The 22,473-nt window shown below is 42.6% G+C and overlaps 1 protein-coding gene across 1 annotated transcript in view; it reads right to left on the bottom strand.

Moving 5' to 3' along the window:
- RINT1 (RAD50 interactor 1) overlaps positions 1–18,408 on the bottom strand; it is a 35,076-nt gene extending 16,668 nt beyond the window's left edge. Inside the window, exons 1-8 of the mRNA XM_077863992.1 lie at positions 18,251–18,408; positions 17,979–18,024; positions 11,477–11,661; positions 6,551–6,792; positions 3,419–3,592; positions 3,170–3,319; positions 2,203–2,359; positions 30–140 (exon numbers count right to left, since the gene is read on the bottom strand). Of these exons, the coding sequence (XP_077720118.1) occupies positions 30–140; positions 2,203–2,359; positions 3,170–3,319; positions 3,419–3,592; positions 6,551–6,792; positions 11,477–11,661; positions 17,979–18,024; positions 18,251–18,301 (1,116 nt within the window). The 5' untranslated portion in view covers positions 18,302–18,408. The remainder of the gene's footprint in view (positions 1–29; positions 141–2,202; positions 2,360–3,169; positions 3,320–3,418; positions 3,593–6,550; positions 6,793–11,476; positions 11,662–17,978; positions 18,025–18,250) is intronic.
- Positions 18,409–22,473: the final 4,065 nt, after the last annotated feature.

The raw sequence follows: 22,473 nt of genomic DNA, 5'->3' as shown, positions 1-22,473 counted from the left end.
ACTAAAATGTTCAGGTCGAAGTCTCTTACCCTCGCATTTACTGAAGGGCCTACTTTGTCTAATATTGGCTGAATCTTCTCATCCAGAAACTGAGTGTGATTCCCGATCCACATAAGTACCTGAGCCAAGTACCATTCAGGCTAAGGAAAGAAGTAAAACAGTTTGAATTCTTAAATCATTCCAATTAGAACGTTACAATTAAACAGCTCTATTTGTCTACACACAGCACTTATAAAAACTAGTTGAAAATTCCTATGTATAAGAACACAGTTTCTACTCTGAACTTCGAGGTCACACAAAGCTTAATGATCAAGTTTCCCAATATATTCCCAACAAATTCTCAAACATGGCTTAAGTCCATAAAGTCATAAATTTACAATATCATATATATTTAAAATGTAGCACTTTGGAAATATGTAAAATAATGAGCATTACAAAGATCTCATGGTCTTTAAATTGGGTTTAGACCATAACATTCCAAAATAACTTTTTTTTTTAAGACTTTATTTATGTATTCATGAGAGACACAGAGACAGAGAGAGAGAGAGAGGCAGAGACACAGGCAGAGGGAGAACCAGGCTCCATGCAGGGAGCCCGATGTGGGACTCGGTCCCGGGTCTCCAGGAAAACGCCCTGGGCTGAAGGCGGCGCTAAACCGCTGAGCAACCTGGGCTGCCCAAAATAACTTTTAAACTTGATTTTCTTCTGCTCTGTCTTTTGAAAAGGTAAATTAAGGAAAAACAACAACACATGCCTTCAACCAGGTGTAATCATAGAAAAATAAACCTAAGTAGGCAGCTTTTTAAATTGTCCCTAGAGCTGATCCTACACACCTTCCAAGTTTTGTTGGGCAAGTACTCAAAAACACTGAGTGGTAAATCCCTGCTGTGTGCTAGATGCTGGAAATACAAAAGTGAATAAGGGACATCTCTAATTTCAGGGGCTGTAGAGTTTAGGCTTGATGACAGAGTGGAACTACACTTTACAAAGAAGTCAACATAACTCACAATTTTCTTACCCCAAATTCTCCCTGCTTCTCTATAGCTTTAGGTTTATTGCTTTGCCTCACTTACTACTTACTGATTCTACTCTTGTTTCCACCAACACCCCATCTTAAAAAGGAGGAGACCCATAAAGTACAAAAGAATAAGCTGAATTTAAGAACCAGGGGAAAAAAAAAAAAACAACACAGAAATCCATTGCCATTCTACTCCATTCTGTGCAAACAACTGCCTATCCTTTGATTTCTTTAAAATTCTGTAAGGCCTATAAACTCATTTATTTATATATATGGCACATACAATGCCTAGTGTGAGTCACCAGTGATCAACCCCCACCCCCGCACACCCACTTGTGCTGCATTAAATGTAGCAAAGCTCAAGGATAAACAAGGTAGTATCTACCCCCTGGCAACAGTTCTAGTTCTCAACAAATGCAATCAAATTTCATTTTTAGGGATCCGTGGGTGGCGCAGCGGTTTAGCGCCTGCCTTTGGCCCAGGGCGCGATCCTGGAGACCCGGGATCGAATCCCACATCGGGCTCCCGGCATGGAGCCTGCTTCTCCCTCTGCCTGTGTCTCTGCCTCTCTCTCTCTCTGTGATTATCATACATAAATAAAAAAAGAAATTAAAAAAAAAAAAAAGGAAGAAAAAAAAGAAATTAAAAAAAAATTTCATTTTTAAAAAATGCCTTATGGTTTTTCAAGTTAAAGAAAAATCTCAACAATTATCTCCGATATACATGGCTGGAATCCCCCCACCTATATGTTGGTGATAATTTCCTTACAGCCATTTCCATCATTCCCGTACAGCCACAAACCATTTTAGCATCAACAATCTATTCAGAAGCTAATACTTGACTATCTTTTGACTTTAGCTTCTCTTTCTGATATAAACTGCAAGGGAGCAATCTGCACAGTGAAATGGGGAGCCGGGTGTAAAAAGTGCCCCACAGATGCTACAGCACACACACAGGGGAACTTGAGACTGGTCAGATGATGTGCTAATGAGTGAGCAGATTCTGACAACTCCTCAACAGAAGTCCTGAAATAGATCTATCAAGGGCATTGACAAAATAGGAATTTAGCTCTTTAGAGAAGAGAAACATGAATGGAATCAGATTTTAACTTAAACCAGATAAAGTATGGAACACTTAACATTTGCTATTAACAAAAACCAAGGGCCAGAGTTGACAAAGCATACCTTGCTTATCACATTAGTCTGTCGGTTCCCTCGGAAGTGATACCGGAACCTTTTCTGAAGGGGAGTCAGCATAATCTGGATGGGCAGGATGACAGAAGGGGATGCGGGAAGACAATATTTTTCTGGAAGTTGTTTTGGCTCAGTAAGTAATTCATCTCTGACATAGTCGGGTCAAGGAGAAAGAAAAGTCTATATATGTGTGTATATACATACACACGTATTTACCTACATATACACACAATTTATTTTTCCAACAAATATATAAGATACTAAGTAAAACTAATTGTAATACAGATAATTTTACACTGCACATGATTTCAATAAAAAGTACACAAAAAATATTATTAGAATTGATCTTTCCTAAAATAAAAAATAGTAAGGAAGGAAACACATTTAAGTAATCACTTTATTAAATTAACACTAAGTAAAAAAATAAAAATTAGGATCCCTGGGTGGCTCAGCGGTTTAGCGCCTGCCTTTGGCCCAGGGCGCGATCCTGGAATCCCAGGATTGAGTCCCGCGTTGGGCTCCCGGCATGGAGCCTGCTTCTCCCTCCTCCTGTGTCTCTGCCTCTCTATGTCTATCATAAATAAATAAATAAATAAATAAATAAATAAATAAATAAACAAACCTTTAAAAAATAAATAAATATTAATTAACTAACACTAAGTTACTAAGGTCTCCTCCCAGCTGCCCTTTTTTTTTTTTCTGTTGTCCCAAGAGACCTATGCATGATGTAAACCTGAGTCAGTCGTATTTCAGTCTGAACCCTCACCCCTCACCGTTCCCACATGCAAGTCACTCTGAAAGAGAACAATCCAGCCATCCACAGGTATATACAGATCAAGTCCAAACCAAGTACGCCCATTTGGTTTCTTGGTCACTTTCAAAAAGTTCTACTCTCTAGCCACGAATCCACGCTAGGAAAAAATAATAATTTAGCAAGTTTTAACTCCAACAAAGATACGATGTTTGTAGTTTTAGAAGCTGACAAAACAGTGTCTCCAGGTTACTGTATATCTCTGGGCCACTGGCTGGTCGACTCAGGCCAACAGTTTGAGACTGGGGAGGTGTGATGAATGGCCAATGAAGTTGAGCTAAAATTTCCTCAAAATCACTGTAACAGAAAAGTAACACATGTATTTCAGTTAAAATGCAACTGTCACCAAATACCACCTGAAAGCAATTACCATGGAATATGGGGTGAATTCCTTACCTTGTAAGTTTGTCCTTGAGAATCTTATGCCAGAATTTAACAGTGGCTCTCATGAAAGCAAGAAGATGAGTACAAGATGATTCCTGAAGCTTAATATCAAGTTCCGCCATATACACCAGAGTAGAGGCTGCCTCTGGGACATTATTGGTCATCAGATATTGTTGAATGTTATCACTGTAAAATGAGGCAAAGCAAATTTCAAAGATGATCTGTTCAAAACAATTCCAAATGCAGAGAAACTACTTCTCCCTCTTGTTGTATATAAAGTTACACATAAGGAAGAAGGAAGCACCAGCTAGAAGTGGCTTTTTTACCAATGTGGTCAAAGCTTAAAATTTTTCTAGGAAAGCCTAGAAATCAAACTTCCCATGTAAAACCAATTAATCAAATTCTTTGAAACAGCCAAACAGATCTCATGAGCTACCATTTTGCTTATTTGACTTGATAAAGCAAGCATTTAATTTTTTTTTTTTTTTTTTTTTTTTTTTATTTATGATAGGCACACAGTGAGAGAGAGAGGCAGAGACACAGGCAGAGGGAGAAGCAGGCTCCATGCACTGGGAGCCCGACGTGGGATTCGATCCTGGGTCTCCAGGATCGCGCCCTGGGCCAAAGGCAGGCGCTAAACCGCTGCGCCACCCAGGGATCCCGATAAAGCAAGCATTTAATTTAAAAATTAGATGTGTGTCAACTATACTTTGATAAAAAGTAAAAATTTGAAAATTAAAATGAGATGTTTCTTTTGATAAAAATACAGATTTTTTTTTTAAGATTTTATTTATTTACTCATGAGAGACACACAGAGAGAGAGGGAGAGGCAGAGACACAGGCAGAGGGAAAAGCAGGCTCCATGCAGGGAGCCCAATGTGGGACTCGATCCCAGGTCTCCAGGATCAGGCCCTGGGCTGAAGGCGGCACTAAACTGCCGAGCGACCCGGCCCAAAAATACATATTCTAAGGGTTGCTGGGTGGCTCAGTCAGTTAATCGTCCAACTCTTGATTTCAGCTCAGGTCATGATCTCAGGGTTGTGAGATCAAGCCCTACGTGGGGCTCAGTGCTGGGGTGTGGAACCTGCTTAAGATTCTCTCCCTCTATCCCTCCCTGGCTCAACTCTCTCTCAAAAAAAAAAATTTTTTTTTTAAATAATAACAAGGGCCCCTGGGTGGCTCAGTGCTTTAGCATCTGCCTTGGCTCAAGACAAAATTCCGCAGTTCCTGGATCGAGTCCCACATCAGGCTCCCTGCATGGAGCCTGCTTCTCCCTCTGCCTCTTTCTCTCTCTCTGTCTCTCATTAATAAATAAATAAAATCTTTAAAAATAATAATAATAATAATAATAATAATAATAACAGGGATGCCTGGGTGGCTTAGCAGTTCAGCATCTGCCTTTGGCTCAGGCGTGGTATCCCGGGGTACAGGGTTCAGGTCCCACATCAGGCTCCCTGCATGGAGCCTGCTTCTCTCTCTGCCTGTGTCTCTGCCTCTCTCTCTCTCTCTGTCTCTCTCATGAATAAAAAAATAAAATCTTAAAAAAAAAAAGGAAGGAAGGAAGGAAGGAAGGAAGGAAGGAAGGAAGGAAGGAAGGAAGGAAGGAAGAAAGAAAGAAAGAAAGAAAGAAAGAAAGAAAGAAAGAAAGAAAGAAAGATGAACATTACAGAAAAATGAGGAGATGTGGAAAATCTTGGAAGCCCAAAAGAAGCCAGAAATAGAGATTTATCATGGAAAACCTAAAGGAAAGAGCATGTTATTAAAGAGCGAAATAGCTGTGCTCTAGTTGATTATGAATTTGATTACTATTTCCAATATAATTTCCAGGCCAAATTTCTCTTTTAAACAATTCCAACATCAGACAAAAGCTATCCATAACCATAGTCCTATTTTAATTAATCTATTACTTTGGCTACTATAAGAGTGAGGCTTTTAAACAATTTATTCTACTTAATAAGGTCATTAATATTGTCCCTTTCTGGTATTTTCTCTCAGAGGAGCCATAACAGTGAAGTAAAAAGAAGCAAGTTTTCAAATTCATTCACTGAAAAAAATTTATCTAAACAAGAAAGAGATGGCCTAAAAACCTTAACTTGACTTCTGGAATCACTGGTAACACTACAGTCTTAATAAGCATACCACATTTTCTGTAAATGTAAACCTCATAAGCAAAACAAAGATTTTCACAGTCCTGATAGGTTAAATTCTTTAAAATTTACCATGGGACATTAAGATTCTTGGATGACCTTTCTTCCTCAAGTCTTCCAGACAACATGAATGGTTGCTGACAACTTTAGAGCAAAAGTATACTTAACGCCAAGGCAGGATGGAACCATGCTGAGGGGCTGGGGGACTCTACCATGAAACCAAACAATCTGCCAATCTAGGCAAAAATGTTCATTTAGCTTGTCTGGAAGGCAATACCAGACACTGATAGTCAACACCATTGACATACATTCATTCCAGGAAGATGTACTTCTGGGGATCCCTGAGTGGTTTATCGCCTGCCTTCAGCCGGGAGCATGGTCCTGGAGTCCTAGGATAGAGTCCCAGGAGGATCAAGTCCCACATCGGGCTCCCTGCATGGAGCCTACTTCTCCCTCTGCCTGTGTCTCTGCCTCTCTCTCTCTGTGTCTCTCATAAATAAAAAAATCTTAAAAAAAAAAAAAAAAAAAGATGTACTTCTTTCCCTCCTAACTCACAGGTAGCAAAACTCTGTTAGTCATTTACAAATACTGTGTAGCTCTTATTAGATGATTCCCATTGAAAATAATAGAAATTTAAGAGAAAGCAATCCATTTAATCAAGTGACCGTGTCTAAAAAGTAGAGAATATTACTACACTGAAGAATGTTTTTATTAATTTGGTTTTATAAATAATAGTAGTTTTTATCATGTGTTCACAATACAACTATAGGACTTAAATTTTTTACTTAGATTACTTTCTTTCAAATGCAAATTAATCTCCCAGAAAAGTTTATGTTCATTCACAAGAGAATCATTATCATAATGCTATTTTCAGAACTGGTAAAATTACATTATTATCATCTTTAATTAACTCAATTATTTAATGGCATGCATGCACTCGCTAAGACAGATCCTCAAAGGAAAATAATAATTATGAGAACAAAGCGGCCCTTTTTACCTTAGTTCTTCAATTTGTGAAATCCATTTAAGGTAAGCAAGATGGCGCTCAATCTCCTCAATTTGGTTGATCATGGCCCCAAGATCCTCCATCCAGGGCTGTGCAGTCAGCAAATGACTGTTAATGGAACTGAAGAGATGAGTTTCTTGCTCCAGAAACTGATTAAGGAATTGCTTTGATTCTTCTGCATTTTTTAAGGCACTCTGAATTCTTTTGGGGATTTCTGATGAAATTGTAAGCACCTGACCATACCAAAAACAAAGAAGAGCAGCGATGAGATAAAATTTTCATAACCCTTTTTTATTATATTACCTTCAAAACACATATTTGTTCTAACAGAATTGAAAATTGTCAATTATAAGCTTCAAAGAAAAGTGCGGAAAAAAAAAAGTGCGATTTCTGCATCCTGTACCAAACAAACCTAACACAAAATGCTGTACGTGATGATGTGTGGGGAGCAGCCTCTCACCCTAGTAAGGACCTCGGGATCTGCCTTCATGAAGCTCAGCACTTTCAGATGGCCCAGTCAGAGGTTATTTTTATGCTTTAGCTACTAAATACTTTCCTTCAAAAATAAATGAAGCTCTGATTCTAAAAATCTGAGTATCTGTTGCAAAAGTTACCCAGGTGATTCTGACTTAATTCCAGGTTAAGAACCACTGACTTGGTAAGATGATATCCTGGTAATAACTTGAGATATGGTGTATTTGTTAATTCTTATAGCATATGGAAAAACATATACAAACATCAGGGTTTTTTTTAAGCTTTATTTATTCATGAGAGACACAGAGAAAGACAGAGACACAGGCAGAGGGAGAAGCAGGCTCCATGCAAGAAGCCCGATGTGGGACTCGATCCTGGGACTCCAAGATCACATCCTGAGCCAAAGGCAGACGCCCAACCACTGAGCCACCCAGGCGTCCCAAATATCAGTTATCAACACAATATAAAAACTATTACAGGGCAGCCCCGGTGGCGCAGCGGTTTAGCGCCGCCTCCAGCTCGGGGCGTGATCCTGGAGACTCTGGATCGAGTCCCATGTCAAGCTCTCTGCATGGAGCCTGCTTCTCCCTCTGCCTGTGTCTCTGCCTCTCATTCTCTCTCTGTGTCTCTATGAATAAATAAATAAAAAATCTTTAAAAAAAAAAAGACTATTACAGGGGAACTTCAATTTAATAAACAATGATTAGACACTGTACAAGGCATTGTGCTTGGAATAGACAAGACATAGCATATGCCCTTAAGCTCAGTTCGTATGGAAAAGAAATATAAGCAAATAATTACTGTATTATAGGATTAATGCAATAAAAGAGAGATGCTAGGTGTAATGAGGTACTAAGGCAGTGTTTCCCAAAACTGAATGTACATGGGAATCACCTAGAGATCTGATATAATGCTAATTTGAACTCACTAGGTCTGAGGTAGGGACTGAGATTCTGCATGTTTAACAAGCTCCCACACTTTGGAGAGCAAGGTTTTGAGGCACAAGGCAATTAATTGTGCTTGCATGGCTCCCACACAGACCTTCACAGGATGGGCGGGAATTTTCTGGGAAACTTTGGATGGAAAGGGCATTCCAGGCAAAAGGAATGGCTCAGTCATGATCAGAGAACAGCAAAGAGCTGAGTAAGGCACAGAATACCGTTCAAAAGACAAACGTAGAAAGAAGAGATGAGCCTAGACTAGTAGGGAGAGACGAGATCACAGGAGCATCTTGTGCCTCAGAAGAATGTGGGCTTTCTCCAACAGGCAATGGGAAGCCATTAATAGTTGTTTTGTCTTTTTTTTTTTTTTTTTTTAGTAGGTTCCAAGGATGCCTGGGTGGCTCAGCAATTGAGCATCTGCCTTCGTCTCAGGGCGAGTCCAACATCGGGCTCCCTGCATGGAGCCTGCTTTTCCCTCTGCCTGTGTCTCTGCCTCTCTCTCTCTGTCTGTTATGAATAAATAAATCTTTAAGAAAACAAAACTGAATTTAAGGTTCGGTAAGGTTCAAGTGTAGAGCTTGAACTCATGACCCAAGGTCGAGACCTGAGCTGAGAGAGTCAGATGCTTAACCGACTGAGCTACCCAGGTGCCCCGCAAGTTTTTAACAAGGGACTCATTTGGTTAAATTTATGATTTAAAAAGTAATGTGAGGGATCCCTGGGTGGCGCAGCGGTTTAGCGCCTGCCTTTGGCCCAGGGCGCGATCCTGGAGACCTGGGATCGAGTCCCACGTTGGGCTCCCGGTGCATGGAGCCTGCTTCTCCCTCTGCCGATGTCTCTGCCTCTCTCTCTCTCTCTCTGTGTGACTATCATAAATAAATAAGTAAATAATAATAATAATAAATAAATAAGTAAATAAAAAGTAATGTGACAAAATATTATGTTTATTCTCCTATTTGCAATAATAAAAACTAGAAATAGCAAAAATGTTGACCAATAAGAGCCTGGTTAAGTAAATTATATAGAACCATAGTTGAATAAACCATTAAAAAAGAGAGACCTATATAGATTGATACGAAAAATAGACGTTAATTATAAAAAGTAAGGGGATCCCTGGGTGGCTCAGCAGTTTAACACCTGTCTTTGGCCCAGGGTGTGATCCTCGAGTCCCCGGATCGAGTCCCACGTTGGGCTCCCTGCATGGAGCCTGCTTCTTCCTCTGCCTGTGTCTCTGCCTCTGTCTGTGCCTCTTGTGAATAAATAAATACAATTTTTTTAAAAAAAGTAAAGCTATGCATATTTAAAGTACACATATGCTTATTATGTACACAAAGATTTTAGCTATACTTCATACATGTTTATTTACACAATACAATTTCTGTAAAGAATAAAAACAAGAGACAGTTGCTGTGGGGACAAGAAGGCAGGAGAGGCTGGGCAAACTGCCATCGAGTGCAGGAGAGCCTGCAGCCCTAAACTGGTGGCATAAGGGGTGGAATGAGGGCACAGATGGACATGGGAGATGTGAAGGGGGGCCGACTCTGAAGTCTTGGTGACCGGGCAGTGGAGGCAGGATGACAAGCAATCTAGGAAGGCTCCTAGGTTCAGGCCCAAGTAACAGGCAGATGGTGCTGCCATTTTCCAAGGGAAACATCTGAAGAGACAGACATGCTGAATTTAAGGTTCAGTGAGGGACTCCGGCCAAAGCTTCCATGGTCATCAGGAAAATGAGCCTGACTGGGAAGTGGAGATAGACATGAAGAAAGATGAACTTTTTGAGAAAGCCTAAGGAGAAAAGGAAGAAACTAACACCTAGTAAAATGAGGCGAGGGTTTTTAGTTTGGGTTTTCAGGAAAAGATCTGGGCGTGTCCCTATTCTGAGAGGACAGGACTGGCTGAGCAGCAGAGGAGGAAACAAGAAGCAAGTTCACTCGGGTGGCAGGTGGAACGTGAGGCATGACTGTCTCAGATTGATCCTCTGCTGAATTACGTAGTGGAAAAGGTTGCAAATAAGTTTGTGGAAAGTGGGATAGACTGTTCAGTAGTTCATGCTAAGTCCCCTGAATTTGTTCTTTTTGGGAAAAGGAAAAGACAGAATGGCCGCGTGGGGTAGGTATCTTGGGGAAAGTTCAGAAGAGCAGCTGAGGGCAGAGGCAGAGGAGCCGACCTTCCCAAAGAAGCAGCCATGGAAGGACTGCCGGGGGGCTGAGGACCACTCACCTTTCCTCTCAAGAGCCCACCATACATATGCATGTATGGCAGAGCTTGCCTGCCAGAAGGAACAGGAGGACGGGGCGGGGCCATGCTTAGAGAACTGTGGTAGCCATTGTGGAGAGACAGGGAGATGGGAGGCCTGGGGTGCTGGGGATGGGAACACAGGACTGACAACCCAGGGCTAACACACCCACACAGCCACACACAGTCTATTTAACCCAGTGTAGTAGTTACAGGACATACAGCTTTTATCCTTGACAAACACACTCTTGCAAGTAAAAGGATCCACTTATTTTTTAAGATTACATTCACTGGGTTTTTTAAAAACTATTTTAAGTAATACATTCACTATAAAAAGAAAATACTTGGAAATAAAGACATGAAGCAAATAAATCACCTGTTAACCAACCACCCAGAAATAACCATTATTATGTTATACTAATTTTCACATTTTCTCCTTATGAGTGGGCATATATAAAGTTTGAAATGACAGTACTATAACACTTTTGTACACCATGAAATGACATACTTTTAAAGTGCTTTTACACTTTAAAAGTCACTGTATGAAAAGCTACTTAAAATGCTAGCCGTCATTATGTTTTTAAGACCTAAATCATATCAGCAGGAACTCTTTCTTTCTTTTTCTTTTTTAAAGATTTTATTTTTAAGTAAACTCTCCACCCCACGTGGGGCTTGAATTCACTATCCTGAAATCAAAGTTGTACACTCCACTGACTGAGACTGCAAGGCACCCTCAAGATCTTTTGTCTTTTATGTAATTTATAAAATACTAGCATGCTGTAAGTCCTTAAAAGATATACAACAGTTTTAAATGATTACACTACTTTTCACAAGCTATGTCTTCAAAATTCCCTATACAATAATGGGTATGTTTATATTATAGTATGTATCTACTTCTGATATTATTTCAGTGAGGTTTTTTTTTTAAGATTTTATTTATTTATTTTTAAAGATTTTATTTATTTATTCATGAGAGACACACAGAGAGAGGCAGAGACACAGGCAGAGGAGGAGCAAGCTCCATGCAGGGAGCCTGACGTGGGACTCGATCCTGGGTCTCCAGGGTCATGCCCTGGACTGAAGGCGGCGCTAAACCGCTAAGCCACCAGGGCTGCCCTAAAGATTTTATTTAAAGAGAGAACATGAGCTGAGAAGCCCAATACAGGACTCGATCCCAGGACCCCGAGATCATGACCTGAACTGCAGGCAGACGTTTAACTAACTGAGCCACCCACGTGCCCCTATTTCAAGGAGTTTTAATACTTGCCTGTTCTTCTAACTGCATTTTATTTTCCGTCATCTGTTCTATGAGTTTATCAAGTTTCTTTAAAGATTTAAGGTCATTTCCAACTTCTTTTTCTATAAATGCAGACACGTAGGCAGGGAGATCACCATTATCTGTATCTTCATTGACTTGTTCATTTCCAACAAGAGCTATAATATTTATGTTACCTGAAATGAAAGAATAACAATTATTCAACATTACTAAGTACCACACGGTTAAAGGAAAAATAAAACATAGATAAAGCAATATATCTACCTTCAAAAGTTTGTAATTTAAAGGAAACACTATATAGGGTATGCATATATATGTTCATGTATATACATACCACATACACACACACAAAATATATGTATACACACAAAAATACCAAAATGAATATAGTATATATATATGCATAAGCATGTGTGTATGTATATATATGTTCATTTGGATTTTTTTGTACACACACAAAAAAATACCCAAATGAATAGTTATAAAGCAATCTATCAAGTACAAAATGCTTAAGAGCTTGGGCAGCCCGGGTGGCTCAGCGGTTGAGTGCCACCTTCAGCCCAGGGCATGATCCTGGCGACCCAGGGTTGAGTCCCACATTGGGCTCCTTGCAGGGAGCCTGTTTCTCCCTCTGCCTGTGTCTCTGCTTCTCTCTCTCTGTGTCTCTCATGAATAAATAAATAAAATCTTAAAACAAAACAAAAAAAACGCTTAAGAGCTGAGGAAATTCAGAGTGAAAGAAAAGTCTCGAAGTCTGTCTAGTAACCACAGGTTTCAACAGATACTGGCATGACAATGCAGTTACAAGCAGATGTTAGACTTTTCTAGAAGACTTTTATCTTACAAATCTATTTTATTACTAGAGTTAAAAAATGGTCAAATCTGGGCAGCCCAGGGGGCTCAGCGGTTTAGCACCACCTTCAGCCCAGGGCCTGATCCTGGAGACTGGGGATCGAGTCCCACATTGGGCTCCCTGCATGGGGCCTGCTTCTCCCTCTGCCTGTGTCTCTGCCTCTCTCTTTCTCTGTGTCTCTCATGAATAAATAAATAAAATCTAAAAAAAAAAAAAAAAAAAAGGGTCAAATCTTATTGATCTGGGTTTCACTACAGTAGTAATATATTTTCAAAATTTGTAAGGAAACAGATTGTGGTCTAGAATAACACCAAAGGAGGACCAATTGCATCTGCCTTGGACCTAGGGCATGATCCCAGAGTTCTGGGATCAAGTTCCGTATCGGGCTCCCTACATGGAGCCTGCTTCTCCTGCCTGTGTCTCTCATTAATAAATAACTAAAATCTTTAAAAAATAAAATAAAATGTTAAAAAAAAAAGAGAAAAACAGTACTGAAAAGATTTCAAGGATATGAAAAACAATTGAAAGGCTGACCAATGAGTATAAACTCCTCTTATAAGAGTAAAAAAGTTTTAAAAGCTTCAAATGCAAAAACAAACAAAAAAGCTTCAATGCCATTGTACATAGATGCTCATGTCAGAAAAAGAAGAATAAAAGGAAGTGCGAGAGAAAACACAAGTTACTATGAAAAACTCAAAACGACTGGTGCAACCACTAAGTTGTACAGTCTGAAGTGAGATTCCTTCCACGGCTAATAAATGAGACTTGGACTGACCCACATTATACTTATTAAATGTGACAAGAGTGGGTGACTCGCACCCCTGAGCCATTTCTAGGGAAGAGTGGTAGGAGAGGCAGCACAGATTGTAATGGAGCAAACAATGCCCATTGAAAACAGGAACACTGTGCAGCTCTGCTCTCACCCCATTTAGGAGGTAGGATTTCCCAAAGAGCCCATTCCTTGCTTTGCACTTGAAAACCGATCATTTCCCATCATTTCCAAGTCAGTTTTTCACTCTGTAAGCATCTATACCCTCCTCCACTATCTACAATGTTCAGGAAATAATTAAGCAACTTAAGCTGCCTCTAATTCTTTATGGAATAAGCCAAGATTCAAATACATAAATAGGGCAGCCTGGGTGGCTCAGCGGTTTAGTGCCGCCATCAGCCCAGGGCCTGATCCTGGAGTCTCAGGATCGAGTCCCACGTCGGGCTCCCTGCATGGAGCCTGCTTCTCCCTCTGCCGGTCTCTGCCTCTCTCTCTCTGTGTATTCTCGTGAATAAATAAATAAAATCTTTTTAAAAATACATAAATAAATAATTTTCCATTTTTATTCAAAGAAACAAATTTCTAGTAAACACTTAATCCACTTGAAATCAAATTCTTTTCCACTGTCCTAAATTTGTGGATGCACAATACGGCTCCTCCTTTCCAGAGTATCTCCCTCTATACCTTCCCTGACCATCTGTGCCAAGTGGTCGTGCCTACACCCCAGAGAAACCTGAGGGCCAAGGGTTGTCTTGGCAGGAGTGACATGATCCACAGTTGCCATCATGTGCCACTCCGACTCCACCCCTCTGTGCTCAGATACACTGTTTCCTTTGAAGTATCTGTTTCCATGTGCAGGCTATTCCCTTGAGGTTCCCTATGGTATCCTTCTTCCAGGAGAAGGTTAGGAAGCTTGGTATAATGGCAGCTGCCTTTCACTGTGGGGTCACTAAGCTCCCCACTAGCCAATATGCTCAACTCCATTCAGTCCACAATTTGAATTATTCCACACATAGGTCTTTATCTCCCTATTTTTAAGTAGCACCTATAGATTAAAACAAAAAAATGGGGGGTGGGGGTTGCCTAGGAGGCGCAGGCGGTTAAGCATCTGACTCTTGATTTCAGCTCAGGTTGGGATTTCAGGGGCAAAAGATGGAGCCCTGTGTCAAGCCCCATAGTGGGCTGCATGCTCAGCAGGAAGTCCGCTTGTCCCCTTCTCTCCCCTCTGTACCCCCCCTTGTACACTCTCTCTCAAATAAATAAATAAAATCTTAAAAAAAAGAGATAATGTAAAAATATAAGTGGAATAACCACTGATCTCCAGATGAAAATAATTGCTATAACAGAAGATCCCAGAGAAAAAGCAGACTTTCTAGAAACCAAACCTTAGAATAAACCTGAACATAGAGCGCATTTCTCCCCTTCAGCTTTAACTGAAGGATTTGGTCCTCTTGAAACAATTAACAGGGGGATCCCTGGGGGGGCTCAGTGGTTTAGCACCTGCTTTCACCCCAGAGTGTGATCCTGGAGCCCCAGGATTTAGTCCCAGGATTGAGTCCCAGGTTTGAGTCCCACATCAGGCTCCCTGCATGGAGCCTGCTTCTCCCTCTGCCTGTGTCTCTGCCTCTCTCTCTCTTTCTGTGTCTCTCATGAATAAATAAATAAAATCTTTAAAAAAACAACAAAAACAAATTAAAAGCTTGATCGTATTAGCATGTTTAATTACAGAAACTATAGTAATTTCAAGAAAGAAAGAAAGAAAGAAAGAAAGAAAGAAAGAAAGAAAGAAAGAGAGAGAGAAGTGTGTGTGCACAAGAGATAAAGCTGGGAGAATAGAGCCTCCTGAGGAGCGATACCGGTAGAACTTTGCCCCTGTTCTTCCTAGAGCTGCCCTTGTAGAACTTGGCTCTTTACCAAAAATGAAGTTTTAAGAAAGCAACAAGAGAAAGCAAGAGGTTATAATCAGCCTCATTGCTAAACAACTGTTACTTCTGATAAAATGAAATATGAGTATTTTTTAAAAAGATATGCCTAAATGCAAAATAGAACTGTCATATACTCCATTACTTCTCTAAAGATTAACAGAATATATACCAATGTGTTTAGTACTGGGTATGTTTCTCTTCCAGCTCCCCAAAACCAAATTTTCCTTTGCTCTCTTCAGCTTGTAAGAATTAAAAGCAGGGTGCCTGGGTGTCTCAGTTTGCTAAGCATCTGCCTTTGGCTCAGGTCATGATCCCAAGGTCTCTGTTCAGCAGGAAGCCTGCTTCTCCCTCCCTCTCTGCCTGCTGCTCTGCCTACTTGTGCTCTGTCAAGTAACTAAATAAAAGCTTTAAAAAAAAAAGAATTAAAAGTTTTTTGTATGCTACTAGTACCAGTAGCCCACTCATGAGTGGAAGAAAAACTAGCATAAATCTACTAGCCTCAACTTCCCAACTATAAAATTGTAACATTGGCCCAGCTCTTATACCTGAGGGTTATAAACGGGATTAAAGTCCAAGTTTCCTGACTCTCAACTCATTTAAAAAATTTTTTTTTCTCCTTCAAATATGAGAATTGGCTGGTCTGCATCACACTTTATCAATACAGAAATCCACCTACGTTATGTACAGGAGTCACAGTATCCTCTTTTTTATCTTAAATAACTGCATTGTGTGGTGCATCTGCAAACACCCACAGGCTGGGCTATGTGCAGAGGGAATGTCTGGTGAATGCTAAGGTCGCTGTGGCTTTGGGAGCAAATTTTATCTTCACTTACTTTTATTTACTTATTTTTTTTTTAAGATTTTATTTATTTATTAGAGATACAGAGAGAGTGAGAGGCAGAGACACAGGCAGAGGGAGAGGCAGGCTCCATGCAAGGAGCCCAACATGGGACTCGATTCCGGGTCTCCAGGATCCCGCCCTGGACCAAAGGTGGCGCTAAACCGCTGAGCCACCCGGGCTGCCCTACTTATTTTTTTATTAAAATTTTTTTCACCTTTTATATTCTTTTGACATCACCATTTAAATGCAGCATAGTATATTCTTAATCAAATGATTTTTTAAAGATTCATCTATTAATTTATTAGAGAGAGAGAAAGAGCACAAGGCGGGGCTAGGGGCAGAGGGAGAGGGAGAAGCGGACTCCCTGCTAGCAGGGAACCAAAGGCAGACACTTAACTGACTGAGCCACCCCAAATGATATTAAGATGACACACTGATGATTTGCGAGGTTTTCGTGACTTTCTTCTTCCCTGTTTTTGTAAGGAGCACTGCTGATTGCAAAATTGACCAAAAACCAAAGGAGGAACAAGGACAAAGTCTATAGTCTGTCTATCGTTCTACTAAATGATGGCTCAGAAGGCATCAATTTCCAGGCATCTGGGCAGAGGGAGAAAAGGCAATGGTTTACTGAAAGATATGGGGTACTCTCCAATCTTTTAACAAAGGAGCTGAGCTGTGGGAGCTATGCCTGTCAAGTGGACTCCTTAGGGCTTCTGAGACAGACCGTGTGAGCAGGCAATGTTAAGGGCAAGCCTGACTCCTTTTTTAAAAAATTATTCTATTTATTCATGAGAGACACAGAGGGAGAGGCAGAGACACAGGCAGAGGGAGAAGCAGGCTCCATGCAGGGAGCCCGACATGGGACTCATCCCAGGACCCCAGGATCACACCCTGGGCGGAAGGCAGACACTAAACTGCTGAGCCACCCGGGCTGAGCAAGCCTGACTCCTAAAGCCATTGTGATAATGTGAGCACCCTTCCTCCTCCCTCCTTCCAAGACCATTTGCCATGGTGAAAAGTAGCAAAATCCTCTGATGGAATAGCTATTACATGCTTTCCCCTTTCTTCTTGTAACAAATTTCACTTGAAACGCCCCTGAAGACTCCTTGATTTCGAAAAGCCTGCCATGCATCACTCATTAAAATGAGGAATGTCCACATCCCTGGCTTATGCTCCTATCCTAGGTAGGAAATAGAGATTTTGACGTTTTTCCCTCTTCTTTTTCCAGACCAAGATCCAAGAAACAAGTTACCCCTTGCACTCTTCTTCCCAGACCAACTTCTTCTTTTTTCTTTTTTTAAGATTTTATTTATTTACTCATGAGAGACACAGAGAGAGAGAGAGAGAGGCAGAGACACAGGCAGAGGGAGAAGCAGGCTCCATATGCTGGGAGCCCGACGTGGGACTCGATCCCCGGTCTCCAGGGTCACGCCCTGGGCTGAAGGCGGCGCTAAACCGCTGAGGCACCTGGGCTGCCCCCCAGATCACCTTTTAATGGCAAATTCACCGGAGGTAAAGTACAACTTAACCTATAACCATTTTGATTTCAATTAAGGTGGTGTGGGCAGCCCCAGTGGCTCAGCCGAGTAGCGCCGCCTTTGGTCCAGGGCGTGATCCTGGAGACCCGGGGTCGAGTCCCACGTCGGGCTCCCTGCGCGGAGTCGGCCTCTGCCCCTCTCTCTCTCTCATGAATAAATAAACAAAATCTTAAAAAAAAAAAAATTAAGCTGGTGGTCATCTCTCCTAAATCGTTAGCCCCTCCGAATTTCTGAAGCTCGATAAGCTGATGCTTCATAAAAACACAGGCGGGCCCCAATTATCCTGAATCCAGGAGGAGAGGCAGCAGCGCGCCAGCGGAAGCCACCCCAGTCCCCGCGCTAAGCAGGGGTCAGGAGGTGCTGATCTCCAAGCCATCCCATGTTTTAGACACGTACGTAATGTAATGATAATCAGCACTTAATACTACGCAAGCCTATTGTGCCAAAAAAAAAAAAAAAAAAAGATGCATCGATTAGACAGCAGGCCAAGCCTCTCGGCTGCCCGCCCGCAGCGCTGAGTTCTGGAGACGTCCGGGCAGAGACGCTAAGGTGTCTGGAGTCGCTTACTTTTCTCCTCGACGTCCTTGCTTCCATCGCCACTTTGAGGGCAGCGCTACGGGGACAGACAGAACGACACGGTAAGACCGAAGGGGCCGCGGCGAGTCTTCCGGGAGCCCGAGGGCGTGCTCGGCACCGGGGAGGTCCGCGAGCCGCCCGCCCCCCGCCATCCCCCCGGGGGTCGCTGCGCCCCCCAGGCCCGCCATCCCCCCGGGCCCCCCGCACGGACACTGTCCCTCGGGAGACCCGTGCCCCTGCCCCGGGCCCCCAGGGCGCCTCACCGGGGCTGCCGGCGGGGAGCATCCCGCCTCCGCGCGAGTCCTCGGCTCCATGCGCAGCCAGCGCGGCTCCCAGGGCGTGGACTCGCGGGGCGCCCGGGAGGCCGCGGCCCCGCCGCTTCCCCTCCGGTCTCTCTGGTCGCTTCCTCTCCTCCCAGAGAGGCCCTGCCCGCGCAGGCGCGCCCCCCGAGCGCCGCGGCTTCCCCCTGCTGGCAGGAGGCCGGCACTGCGGCTGCCCAAGGAGGACCGCGGGGCGGGGCGGGGCGGGGCGGGGCGGGGCGGGGCGGGGCGGGGCGGGGCGGGGCGGGGCGGGGCGGGGCGGGGCGGGGCGGGGCGGCCTGCGCAGCTTGGGCAAACCCCACCCACCCGGTCCTTAAGGATCCTTAATAACGGAACTTGAAGGCGCCCCTCCCTCCACCCCATAAGTTCCATGTCAACCATTTCCATTTTTTTTAAAAGATTTTATTTATTTATTCATGAGAGACGCAGAGAGAGAGGCAGAGACACAGGCAGAGGGAGAAGCAGGCTCCATGCAGGGAGCCAGACGTGGGATCAGGCCCTGGGCCGAAGGCAGGCGCTAAACCGCTGGGCCACCCAGGGATCCCCAACCATTTCAATTTATATTTTAGATGAGATTCCAGATGTTCTGAGAAAGTGAGGGGGCTTGTTGGCCAGCTTTCATGTAATTTGCTTGGTCGGTTTAGTTGGGGGAATTTCCAACGTCGTTAACTTAGGATCTTTCTTTCAGGGCTAATCAGACCCACCTGAGAGATGACCCTCCACTTTCCTGTCTGGAAATATGGTGCAGATCTGGTTGTAAAGGACTGGGAGCTATACGGAGGAAGACGACTCACCATCAAATATACACTTGACCCCCATGCAGAGACCCCCCAAAAAGTGGCCTTTGACAAAGAGGGGTACCAAGAGTTACCTGACAGCAAGAGTAGGTAGAGGAACTAGGGGACTTGGCTCCAGGATCACGCCTTGGGCCCAAGGCGACGCTAAACCCAGGGATCCCTGAATGTGCACTTAAACTGTACACTTAAACTTAACCCTAAACTGTATATTTTACCCTGGTTAAAATAGTAAATTTGGCTTAGTAATGGATACCAAATTAAAATAAGTAATTATTAACTGCAGGAAATAAAAAAGCTGAGCAGGAGAAGAGAAGTAATCATAGTATACTACTTCACCTAAGATGTTAGTAATGTTAGTAGTGTTAGTAATGTTTACCCATACCCATTATGTATACCCTGTATGCATAATGAAGTAAACACAAACCTATTTAAAAACGACACTGGGAACCCTGGGTGGCGCAGTGGTTTGGCGCCTGCCTTTGGCCCAGGGCGCGATCCTGGAGACCCGGGATCGAATCCCACGTCGGGCTCCCGGTGCATGGAGCCTGCTTCTCCCTCTGCCTATGTCTCTGCCTCTCTCTCTGTGAGAATATCATAAATAAATAAAAATTAAAAATAAAATAAAATAAAATAAAATAAAAACGACACTATAGGGCAGCCCGGGTGGCCCAGTGGTTTAGCGCCGCCTGCAGCCCGGGGTGTGATCCTGGAGACCCTGGATCGAGTCCCACGTCGGGCTCCCTACATGGAGCCTGCTTCTCTGCCTGTGTCTCTGCCTCTCTCTCTCTCTCTGTATCTCTCATGAATAAATAAATAAAATATTTCTTTAAAAAATAAAAAAAAACGACAGTATAACTAGACTGAGCAGATAAAGAGATGAGAAGTGTGGTGGGGGTGGAGGAAGGGATGGGGAAAGGCCGAAGAGCTAAATTCTCATCTTCCACCTGGTGAAGTCAATAGATAATACTTAAAAGTGAAAAACCGAGAAATAGCAATGCAAAGATTTTATATAGAGAAATGAAGATAAATATCACAATGACCAGTTAAAAGAGGCAAAATGGGGGCACCTGGGTGGCTTGTTGAGTTAAGCGTCCAGCTCTTGATTTCGGTTCAGGTGGTGATCTCAGGCTGGTGGGATTGAGCCCCACCTCAGTCCCCACACTCAGCAGGGAGCCTGCCTGGGATTCTCTCTCTCCTTCTTCCTCTGCCCCTCCCTCCCAAATATAAATAAATAAATCTTGCTTTTTAAAAAGACGAGACGACTGCCTTTGGGGAGGGGAAAATTGGTAAGGGGGTGTGGGGGTACAGCCTTTGCCGTTTCATTGCAACTTACAAGATTTCTACAGAATTATTTGACTCTAAATCACGGAGATGCATAACTCTGCTAAAAGTAAAAACGTCAAAGAAAAAAAAAAAGATTGCTCCAAACCCAAATTCTTGCTTCTAAAGAATTCACTTTCTGGTGAGGAGAATTGAAATGAAAATAAACAATTTAAAATCAAATGCAGTAGACTCAACAACAGAAATGCTTGCAATGACTGAGGGAGCACAGAAAACAACTGACTACTATCTGCAGAGCGGAGAGAGGGAGCCTAAGAGGACAGAATATTCAGCAATAATAAGGATGAAACAAGAGATACATTGTGTGTTAGGCACTTAGCAATGCAGAGTGCTGATGTGGCTTCAAAGCAAGATCCCAAATATTATACATAATATACATGTTCGGATGTAATTTGAAAGTCAAGGAGAACATTAAGCTGTTAAATAATTATTAGAGAGAGTTGGAATGTAGGACAGGCTTTTTTTTTTTTTAAGATTTTATTTATTGGGGCACCTGGGTGGCTCAGTAGTGGAGCGTCTGCCTTTAGCTCAGGTGGTGATCCCGGGGTCCTGGGATCGAGTCTTGCATCAGGCTCTCCGCAGCAAACCTGCTTCTCCCTCTACCTATGCTCTGCCTCTCTATGTCTCTCATGAATAAATAAATAAAATCTTTAAAAAATAGAATTACCATATGATACTACAGTTCCACTTCTGGGTATGTAACTCAAGAAATTGAAAGTAAGTTCCCAAATAGATATTGAAACAACTATGTTCATAACAGCATTATTCACAATAACCAAAAGGTGGAAGCAACGCAACTGATGACAGGTGACAGAATGTGGTTATATAAATATGTAATGGGATATTATTCAATCTTAAAAAGGAAGGAAATTCTGATACATGTTACAACATGGAAGAACAGGAAGGAAATAAGACAGTCACAAAGAAACATACTGGATGATTCCACTTACATGAGTTACCTATAATTGTAAAATTCACCCAGACTAAAAGTAGACCTGTCCTTGTCAGGGGCCAGGAGGCCGGGAGACTGGGGAGTTGTTATTTCCTGAGTAGAGAGTTTCAGCTTTGCAAGATGGAAAGAGTTCTGGAGATGAATGGTGCTGTGATGGTTGCACAACAACATGAATGTACTTAATGCCACTGAATGTGTATTTATTTATTTATTTATTTATTTATTTATTTATTTATTTCATTTCATTTATTCATGAGAGAGAGAGAGAGAGAGAGAGAGAGGCAGAGACACAGGCAGAGGGAGAAGCAGGCTCCATGCAGGGAGCCCGATCTGGGACTCGATCCCAGGTCCCTGGGGTCACGCCCTGAGCCAATGGCAGGCACTAAACCGCTGAGCCACCCAGGGATCTCTGTGCACTTCGACTGTACATTTAAACTTAATCCTGAACTGTATATTTTACCAAAGTTAAAATAGTAAATTTGGGGCACCTGGATGGCTCAGTCGGTTAAGCACCTGTCTTCAGCTCAGGTCATGATCTGAGGATCCTGGGATCCAGCCCTGTATCAGGCTCCCTGCTCAGTGGGGAGTCTGCTTCTCCTTCTCCCTCTGCAACTTCCCCAGTTTATGTTCTCTCTCGCGCTCACTCTCTCCCTCTCAAATAAATAAGAATCTTAAACAAAATAGTATAGTTTAGTTGTGTGCATTTTACCGCAATTAAAAAAGCGACCTTGAAGTAACACGCAGGTTTTCCACTGAGGATTGAGATTTGGCAAAATGTTAAAAGTGCAAAAGCTATCAGAGGCCTGGATTTGGTAGTGAAACGTGTGCTATTTGAAGAGCACGGAAACAGCGATGGATAGGAGTGTTCTTCACACAGAAGCACAAACTTGCTTGATCAGTTTTCCCGAAGCAGATCCCACTGAGGAACCGTCAAGCAGAAGTGGGAAAACAGTTCTCTCGGATTCTCTGCACTTTGAAGGAATTATATATATATAGAACAATACAGTCCCCGGAGTCCTTTCCAGGCCGCGGCGTGCGGAGGGCTACACGAAAGGGCCGTAGCGTGCGGAAGAAAC

The sequence above is a fragment of the Canis aureus genome, chromosome 21 (genome assembly GCF_053574225.1).
Source record: "Canis aureus isolate CA01 chromosome 21, VMU_Caureus_v.1.0, whole genome shotgun sequence".
NCBI classification, from domain to species: Eukaryota; Metazoa; Chordata; class Mammalia; order Carnivora; family Canidae; genus Canis; species Canis aureus.
Note: the sequence above shows the minus strand (reverse complement) of the source record. Positions and strands in the feature narration are given on the sequence as shown.